Source organism: Triplophysa rosa, linkage group LG20 (assembly GCF_024868665.1).
Source record: "Triplophysa rosa linkage group LG20, Trosa_1v2, whole genome shotgun sequence".
Lineage (NCBI taxonomy): Eukaryota > Metazoa > Chordata > Actinopteri > Cypriniformes > Nemacheilidae > Triplophysa > Triplophysa rosa.
Window position 1 is genome coordinate 13,998,081 of NC_079909.1, and position 10,280 is coordinate 14,008,360.

The following is a 10,280-nucleotide window of genomic DNA, read 5'->3' on the forward strand; positions in this document are numbered from 1 at the left end:
ACGGCGCTGGGAAGTGAATGAAGCAGATGTCAGAGTAATCCATCACCCCTCCTCTCCCCCTCTATCTGCCCATTGCTGAGACACCCTCCTTAACACCGCTCATCAATTAAAGCCTTACACCAGCCCTACCATTAACATGCAAGAGCTTTCTTAAGCTTCCGTCTTGCCCTGCGGTCATCCGCGCTAAAAAGTGCCCAAATCGCTAGTCAACCATAACTTAGCAATGGGTGTTTTGTGGCTGATACTAATCAGTTAAGGCATCACCAAATTGGTGACGTCTCTTTTTGTGTTCTGGTAAGCTGTATGATGATGTAGACCATGTGACTAGCAGGTCATTTAGTTGAGATTAGGTGCGTTGTAAAACCTAACTATTTGAGTTCATCTATAAAATGAATAAACATTAAGAACAAACATGAAAAATTCGTAATAAACAGGAAAAACGGTGCAAGCCAAGGAAATATTTATTAACACTGTTCAAAACATAATGCACAACATTTTTCAACCATTTATGATGACACAACCATGTACGATCAATTTGGCAAGACATCTATTGAAATCACAGACTGTTGCGAAATATCAGTTACATCAAGGCCGGCATGTTTTTAAACTCCTGACAGAGTCACGCTTCATTTCAGTTGTTCTTTGGTTCAACCCCTCCAACAGTCATGCATTTTACTCCGTACCAAAGAGTTTTGTCCCAGGATTAGTTTACTATAGTTTCCCTTATCGATCCCACATCGGGGACTGTTGTCATGACGATGCTACGCTTAACTGTTTACTGATTGGCTTTCATGCTGAAATAAGACATTGTGTACTAGGCCAACTACACCATTATGAGCGTTACTTCACAAACACAATGTAGTTGCAGTTTACACGATGTAGATTAAATAAACACAAGTGATCAAGCTGGTACCATGACACAATCATGCTCACACTGTTTTTAGCTTATCTCCCTAATTTCTGTCCGTCTAAAGGACATCGGTAGTGGGATTTTCCTTTACACAAAATAAATAAAATACTCATATAAAAATAATCTCTTAGAAAATATACGACAACGTAGGGACGATCTGTCTGGACAACCACATTTGCTCACAACGCGCAAAACACTAGCATTAACTACTGTTGCAAAACAGAACAGGACTAGCAGCAAAAGTGTTATATTACCTATAATGTATAGCATTAACAGGATCAGGTATCTGATCTCAACATTCGATATCGGTAGCAGGTGGAAGCATCTCCTGAATGTTGGCCATTTCATTCCAAAGTGAATTTTTCACTTATTCTGTTTCTCTGCCCATACAGCAAATATTTGCCAAAAGAGAGGGGAGCCTGGGGTCACATTAGCATAAACCTTTGTGTCAGCTGAGGTCATAAAGTTAAATATAAGTGGGAAATCCGATTGTTCTAAGGACCTCTGAATGAATATCCTATGCAAATTGGCTTATTGTCTTTTCTGAAAAAAGTGGCTCTGTTCGCTTTGAAATGAATTAGCCTTCACACGATGCTCAATTCCAGTGTGTATTTGTACAAAGAATATATGTGCAAGGGTTGACACTGACGTAGAGGGTTAAAATGTCAGCACAGAAACACAAAGACAGTGGTGTCTCCGCGTTCAGAGACTAGCAATTATCTTGAGTGCAGCGCACTGCTGTTTTTGTATCATGCATTGTCGTAGGTTCATCCCTACAGCACATGAAAATACAGTGTAAAACTTGGTCAGTTGATTTTATGCAAAAACAACATCAAAACACAACCTAAAGTCTAAGCTAGTAAACACGAGATGAAAATCAGTAGTTTTCTTATTAAATAAATTAGCTGTTTTTTCTAAATAAACCGTTAAATATAGCCATTGTTGTGTCCATGCAATTTTTGTGTTGGAAAATTTACAACGGCCATCCCTCAGCCCATGTCTTTTTGCCAAAAGTTCCTCAAGAAGTACTTTCACACTACCGGCGGGGCAGAACACCCCGCGACCACAGCCCACGTCCTTCTCATGGTCCACAGATCAAGCTTTTCGCAGGCTACTTCGCTCTGTTGCTCAGTAATGGAACAAACAGGTGTCTTCCGGTACCAATACCAAAGCTCTCAGCGTAGCTCTGGAGCTGCATTCTTTGCATGCAAATTTCTCCATCTGGACTCACGGTAACACCACCAGATCCGAGCATTCTGTGCAAAGGGCTCTATTTTCTACCTTGAATCCATAACGGTGGTCATCATCAGTGTTGTGACTCTTTCAGACCCTCTACCAGTCAAAAACGGCTGTGCATAAATACCTCCGCAATAAATATATCACTTGCACGTGTACACTTCTGTCCGCTCACTGCAGGTGTTGCACTTGACGTAGCAGCACCAAAGAAACTTGCAGTTGCACTGCCACACGCGGGAGTACTGGTGCGTGTTATATCCTCGGCCGCAGCACATGAGGTCGCAGCCGTTGGCCTGCTGAGAAGTCTTGTTGCAGATTCTGCCGTGGGTTCCCATGCTGCCCGTCACGGGATCTGCCTCGCAGTAGTTGGGCGACTTCTCGATGTACACCAAATCAGTGTCCATGGGTTTCCGGTACGAGTATGGTTTTTTAATCTTGAGGAAGGTGGGTCTCTTGTTTCGACTGGCTCGTACCGGTTCCACGTGCACGGCATGGTTGTACTTTTCCTTGAGGATGTAACCAAGCTGGCGAAACTTTGGGAGAGTGGTCCAGCAGGTCTTGGTGGTGCAGGACCCAGATACGCCGTGACATTTACACTCTAAACGCATGTTCTTTTCCAATATCTGAAAAAGAAACAAGTCAATACTTTAAGGTTGCTTAGGAATATATAATCATAGCCTGAGGTAATTCTGAAAGTTGATTCGGTGACACATTTTCAGTGTGCAGTCACCCATTACAGAAGATGGAAATGTCAGAGAAAGGAAATGACACTTGCTTTAGCATATTTATGAAAAGGTATGTGATATAAACATTTTGCATATATTGACATCAAACATAAGGCACATTTCAGCAAACCGCGGATCTGACTGGCCTAACAATACAGCAGAGATTAGTGCAGTCACCCTCGGCAAAATTTGTGCATACAGTCGAGTATTTCAGAGCATATTTCCGGGAATGGTTTTAACAGGTTGAGACAAAGGTTTTTAACATTCCGATTTAAAGAATGCAAAGATTGTTAAACCTGCAGTGCTATACTACCTCATTCCTTCTGGCCTGCGAAACCCAGTCCGTGTGTTAACCAGCTTTCTGACACCATGTAGCAAGCCTACTCGTTTGTGTACACAACAAGCGCAACAAATTGTTTCAAGGGGCAAACTATCAGAGGTTGTCTGTAGAAGTCTCTTGTCTTGTATAAGCAATGGAGCAGAATCTGCACAGGATATGATATAAACAATGACTGAATGATGATCGCAGAGTTCCTACAACAATCGCCCTGTGTGTAGTGTACACAGATAAAGCTCGGGAGTCCGGTTTCAGGTGCCTACACAACAAGTCAAACTCCGCAGGTGATAACAAGACATTTCGAGCACTACTTTGTTATTTTTTAATCCACAACACGTGCCAATCATTTTTGTATACCCTCGCTATAGTTTTACCAGTGCAAAAAGCAAGCACAGGTTTGCACAGAATATATGAATGAATGGGCAAATGAAAGCAGAACTCACTGAAGCGGAGTGCCTGTTTAGATATGAAAGATATCTGAATGGCGTGATTGGCATCAGTGAATTGTCTTTTCCAGGCAGTGTAATGTGATTGGTTAATGTGTCCTCTCTCTCTCTCTCTCTCTCTCTCTGTTTTGCTCTTTCTCTCGTGTTCTGCTCTTGGTGTGGGTGGGAAAGCGTTCACCTTGCTTTTTAATTATTTTGTTCTCCCTTTCTTACTCTCAGACATGCTGGAGTCTTCGTTGCAATTGTCTGCAAGCTGGGATGCATATCAGGCTTAGTGTGGTCATGCTGCTGATTCCTGATAAACAGTCTCGGGAAAAGCTTACACAGGAAAAATCCATGTTCCTTAAGAGAGGCCACGCCCCCTCACTAAGGTGCTTTAATGTAACTCATTAATCAATCAAAATCGTGGGTGCGGTATAATGATATGTTCAGTTACAACCAGAACACAATGACTTGTGTGAATTGCTATAGAACTGAATTCATCTGCTACAGACAACGGATTGGTGAATGTGAATCATTACAGAAGGTTACTGGTCAGGCTTCGGGTTTAAAAGCCCTGGAGGAAGCTCTGTCCAGAGTGCTGAAACATCACACTTCAGATTGGCACTTTGGCAGTGAATGATGAACAGCTTATGAAGGTCAGTCAAAGTGCTCAAAGTATGGGTATGAACGTTGATGCTGTTTTAATATTTAATTTCAGAATCTTTTTGACTTCATGACTGTAAATTAAGAATCAAACATTGTTTTGTGTGCCACACCCCTTCGTATACTTTCCTACTTTACCATCATTTCAAATGGCAAAAAAGTTACTTTCTACAATTGAAGTTGCTCTTCGCTAATCTATTAAACTATTCTTCAAAGCATAGTAGCAAATGGAGTTATATAAGACTATATATGCAATGTAAGACTTGCACTATGTACCTTCCGTCCCACTTCATTGTTATGAAGGTTCATGAGCGTCCTTGCATTCTGCTTGATCTCTCGTGCGTCCACAAACACCTTCGAGAAGCTCAGGCCGTAGCGGATATCAGCCGAGCATCCGCCCCACTTCCATCCCTCCTCTTGGTTGTAGAAGCCTTGCTTTTCTTTGTCGCATCCACAGCCACTCAGGGTACCCTGAGTGCAGGCCGCCGTGATGGCGTGGGCGACCCCGGCGGCGATAATGGCGTAAGTGAAGGCCGCCTCCTTACTGCCTGGAAGCAAAAGAACATTCTTAGTCAGACTGTTCTCAGACAGCATCACCCCACCCCCAAACATACCTGACATAGCTTCACACTCATAGTAATAATAAAATGTGTTGGTTCATCGTTCATTTATCCTGCACTAACAGTAAACGTGTGAGAGCGGTCTAATAGAAAGTGATGTAGAACCCAGCGCAGGTTAACAGGGCCATGAAAACAAACAGATCACATACCTGCGATTACTCAACACACAAATAATCGTCCTTCAGTTGTCAAAAAGAGGAAACATAAAGACAAGCTGTTTGCACACAGATGGGTGAAGGAAGGAATGGTCCATCTTTTTAATAAGCTCAAAGGACAAGAGTTTATTTCAGACAATAGAACGGTGGAGATAGAGGGTATGTGTTTAGGCTCCAGTCTGGCCACTGTCCCAGCTTCCGTCAGAACGGTGGATCCACCCTGTGGAGATGAACTCCTCAGGCATGCGGTGCCTCCCTGGCCAGAGCACGGCTGTAATTGATTGCCACTGTTGAACAGGGCACTTCCAGGTTAACTGCGCGCTCAATTTATATGGACGGAGATAGATCAGAAAATCCTAACAAGGGAAGGCTTTTTCAAGCTCTTGTGACAAGGTGACATGAAACAACAGAGAACTCTTAAGTGAAATATTTAACAGGCTCCAACTTTGAGAACGACTTCTCCAAGATTCTTTAATGCAATATTTAAGTGATTAGTCAAAAGAGGATGATTGCTCCAATCTTTGTCTGATTACAAATCTTTGGCTTGTACAGTAAAAGAAAAGGCGAAGCTGAATAAAATTCCATTTCCATTTGGCTAAGTAAACCTGGTGATTTTAAGATACAGTATATTGATTGTTGCTTAGTTATGTTAACATTCCCGGAAATGTACATGTCATTTACTGGATTAATAAGTCATCATTTATTGACTGTCCTAAGAATCATTTACACATCTGGAACTGAAGAAATGCTTTTTTCTTTTTTTAAAGTTAACCTTTTCAACTCTTAGGCCTCATAAAGAGTGATGTCATGCGTATCTTCAATTAATGTCTTAAAAGACGGAATTGGAAAATGCACAGATATGTAAAAATATCAGCAGTCCAGCTCAGCAATTTTGGAGTTTTCACCTTCAAAAGGATCAAGAGTCTTCAGTGGTTTCCTGAAACTCACTTATGTTGGTATGTGTTGATCTTCTGATGATAAACATCTTGGATCTCTGCCCATGCAATTTAACAAAGGCCAGTTTGGGGCATCAATTATGTTGAGATTTTTATGAGTTGTTTGGGCTTGTCGCCAGGGAAGAAGGGATGCATCTCAAAAGAAAGAAAATAGACTGTAGGCTAGATTCGAAGCAAATCTTAAAAAGTTTCTTAATTCTACACAGCTTCTTGTTTGTGTTATATCACGACTGCTACGTTTACTTAAATCAAGATATTCTGAACACAAACACAGCTGATAAGACGCCCATAAAACATGTGTGTTATGACAAGAGCGTCATTTATTTTCAAAAGAAATCTGAATCAGTGGCATAGCATAATTCTGTGTGAGACGTCTCTTGCCAAAACTGTAAATGCAAGAGGTTAATTTATAAACCTCATACAATGTACTTGTCTGGACTTGAGGCATATTAATGCTGTTGGAGGAAAACTATTTTTGAGCATACCAGAGGGTGGTTAAGTCAGAGAAGATTTAGGAGGGTTGCTCTCAGCCAATGTAAAGTAACGCAATGATATGCCTTTCGCATATCTCTCCAACTGCAGCTGATTTCGAGCAATACACACTCCAGGCGATATCTCAATCACATCTTCATTCACATGCACAATCAAAAGGTGAACAGGTACGCGGGTACTGAAAAAAGCCGTGCTTAAAGCTACGTATTTAACATGCAAAAAGTGCATCTCAAGAGGAGTCAAGTGTGCCAAATGTGGACCTTGGTACCAGGCCCTGAAAATTATTGCACATTACTCAGACACAAGCCCCTCCCCGCAGGATTAACCACCTCTTCTTCATCTCTCAGGCTTCTGCTACTGTGAGCATGAATGGTCATACAGCCACTGAAACCAATCCTGTTTGAACGGTTGTCCGCTTTCCTTAACCCTCCCTATACCGACCATACACAACAGCCGTCTGGCTAAATACAACAGTTGGGCTTTTGGAGGGCTGGCCTCCCGGCCCACTTCAGAAACAGAGACCACGGTCTGTCACGGTAGGTCAGCGTCAGCTCTCCGGTGTTTGGATGGAGAGGGCACAACGTGAGACCTATAGCAGCTGTCCGGGCACTAAACAATATAATCAGGACCCACAACAGATCCAGGCATCCATTCAATGAGCGTGTGCAGATCTAGAATGAAATGGAAAGAAGAAATCCTGCTTTTTTTAAGGAGGCCCTTGCCTTTGATGCAGAAGGATAAAATACAACTTCACCTTCAGCGATAGATACAAGTCTCTACAGATCTAAGCTGTTCCCCTGGGCCTCAACCACCCTACCAACACTGGCTGGATCCTACAGTAAAAGGAGTGAAAAAAACAATTCTTTAAACCTTGTATTGGGGTTTATTTCCAGTAGAGTTCAGACATTCGAGCGTCAAAACTCCCTGCAGCCATCTTTCATGAGGAAAACAACTCGATAATCCTACTTTCTCAGCGCAAGAGGGTCGGAAACTGAAGCAAAGTACTTTACACCACCATTCATCAAAGTGTCGTTGGTTCAATAGCGCTGAAGGGGACCCCTTAACATGCCAAAGTTTGCCTTAGGAAAATGGATAACATTACCCTTAGTAAAAAAACTGGCTTAATTAGTTTTGCTTTGTCTCTCTGTGCCTTATAAGGTGACAAATTGTAACATTTCTTTACAATACTGTACTTTCTTCTGGTCCTGCCATTCAGCCACTGTAACTTATACCCGTGGTAAAGTGTAAACCCCGACTGCCAAATCATTAAAATCTACAGATAAGACGGGGACAACTAGAAAAAGAATTCTTTTGAGAGGGTGGACTGTTGAGAGGGCTATAAATCCAGCCACGCTGGCACTTGCTCCACGAATGCAGCTGAAACTTACCTTACATTGTTACTGTGGCGTGAGAGACACTAGACATTAGCCTTACATTCAATGACAAATCAGTTCAAATGAGATGTCAAAGTAAGTAGCAGGATGCAGACACTGTCCAATGTTTGTTCTGTCTCTTTTTACAAAGAAATTCTTCTAAGAGTGCTAGCAGGTGTATGAGAACACAGAGTGCAAGCTTATCACATCTTTGCATCTGCAAAGTGGAAAACTGGACGCCTGCTTATTATGGGCAAGCTGAACTTTTCTTGTTTAAAACAGATTTATTTAGGCTTAAAGGGCTTGAAAGAAAAATCACTTCTCTTTTCACTTTGCTTTCCCTCCTGGTACTTTTGAATAGGAGACCACAAAACCTTAAAAAAATCAACATTAATAGTGTAAATGTAATAATTTGGTAACATACCCACTTTCAACTCTTTTCCAAAGACAGTTCTCTCCCCGAGGGCCGAGCAGTTCCACCTTCCATTTTTGAATTGAAACTGACACTCATTGATTCCCATTTGCGCTCCTTCTCCAATGACAATGATAGCGTCAGGTCGGCTTTGACAGATAGTCCTTTGACGAGGGGCCAAACCAGGAATTTTGTTACAGATTATGCTCGCTCCCAACGCAACCACGGAGGAAAAGCCGCTGTGAAGTTTAAAAATAAGCGCTGTTTATATTTACAAAGACAAAAAGGAACACTGATAGCCTACAGTTGAATGATCATTTTTTCGCGGAATTTGTCAAAAGCAATGGCCAAATCCTAATTAAAATGAAATAAAAACACGCAATAAGTTTACATTTGGATAGCTATTAAAAATAAATCAAATCTACTATCGAGACTATCGACCAACGATAGAAAAAAATAACATTTCTAAAACGCATGTGAAAGTTTAAACTGATCAACAATATATAAAACATGAAATAAGGTTATGTTTATTTTCTATAATAATGCATCAAGTGTCAAAATACCGGCACACTTGCGTAAAATGCGTAATTGTGACCCCGATAATTGTTACAGGCTATTAGAAATGAAATTAACTTATTTGTTCCCACAAGAGAGTAGCACATATTTTCAACGTTGCAAGAAGTAAACACGTTCCGTTTTCCCTTACTTACCCAATCTTCAAATATATAATCCCCAAGCAGAGGAAAATGTGAAAAATCCAGCGACGTGTTTTCCTACTCATGTTCAGTCTTTAATTAGTTAATAGACTGAAATAGAAATAGTTTCCTGATGGGTCTAACCCGCCGACGAGAGGTTTTATCACAAGTAAACCAAGTCCTTAGAGGGATGCAAAACTCCGTGAGAAGTTGAGGTGAACACCTGGGCTGATATCCTTCGGGACTTGTGGAGATGAATGTTATTCTGCATATGTACCGCTTCTGGGTCACTTTTACGCGTATCGCTTTCCTAAAAAGTACGTAAAATTGTAATTTAAAAGATTAACCTTTCGATCTTACATGCACAGCACCCTTTCTCCAGTAACGTTATCTGTTAAATCTATCAGGGTGTGTTCTGGAGTAAGTTAGACCCTCCAATACTCCTTTTATGTCTGTGCGGTGCTTGAAGGCAAGTGGACTACCACCAGCAGGTTGATAACGCGACTAATTGCACAGAAACACGCAGCGAGCACACGCGCCTTCCCGCGTTCAACAAAACAAGTCTGTATAAAGTTAACCTACGATACGTAGAGAGGTAAAACCCTGATTTTGAGGTACGACAATTGAAAACTTGAGTATTAAGCGACAGATGATGTCATAAAAACACGCTGTCACTGTAATATCATAATAAGCAGTCTAAGCAAAAAAAGAATAATCACTATGCTCTTTGTCGAAAATCATATCGCAGTAACTCCAGCTTCTTAAACAGAGCTTTTATCTATTTTCCTGCACCCGTTTGCTCCTCCCATGTGAAAAGAAAACTTGTTCGACTTTAGTTTTCCCCTCACCCACCTCAAGTTAATTACGAGGTGAGATATGGGCTCATCCAAACACCTTCCAAAATATAGATGTCATGTACTGTGCTTGCTGACTCGGTGGTCAAGAGCAGTACAACAATCAAATATTAAAATAAAAATATTAAAAACGCTCCAATAGACTGTAATGACTTTTGGTTGTTTCCTTTTCAACAATTGTATATCTGCAGGTAGCAGTTAGTGAATCCCTGAGAGTAACGTTACATGACGATTTTGTGCAGTAGATAAAATATATTTCTGTTCATAATTTAAATCTCAATCCAAAGTTTCAGGACATTGCTTTTCCCGATATGTCCCACTACAACATTGTATCAATAGACTCATCTGATGGGCTTTGAGTATCACATTTGATTGACTTTCGTCTGTAATATTGCAGCTTAACGTTTACACCTGTCAGTTCATA

General features: G+C 41.2%; 1 protein-coding gene across 1 annotated transcript; it reads right to left on the minus strand.

Annotated features, from left to right (window-relative positions):
* Positions 1-438: 438 nt before the first annotated feature.
* Positions 439-9,808, minus strand: wnt7aa (wingless-type MMTV integration site family, member 7Aa). Its single transcript, XM_057361751.1, has 4 exons — positions 9,018-9,808; positions 8,320-8,546; positions 4,576-4,847; positions 439-2,769 (listed from the first exon to the last, which is right to left on the minus strand). Exons 1-4 carry the CDS (start codon positions 9,086-9,088, stop codon positions 2,290-2,292), a joined length of 1,050 nt encoding a protein of 349 aa, XP_057217734.1. The 5' UTR covers positions 9,089-9,808; the 3' UTR covers positions 439-2,289.
* Between the last annotated feature and the right edge of the window lie 472 nt (positions 9,809-10,280).

Coding starts and splice junctions, on each gene's coding strand:
- wnt7aa (XM_057361751.1), bottom strand. CDS start 9,088: ATGAGTAGGAAAACACGTCGCTGGATTTTTCACATTTTCCTCTGCTTG. Junction 8,547..9,017: donor ATTATATATTTGAAGATTGG/GTAAGTAAGGGA, acceptor TAAACTTCACAG/CGGCTTTTCCTCCGTGGTTG. Junction 4,848..8,319: donor TGGAAAAGAGTTGAAAGTGG/GTATGTTACCAA, acceptor TTTTGCTTCCAG/GCAGTAAGGAGGCGGCCTTC.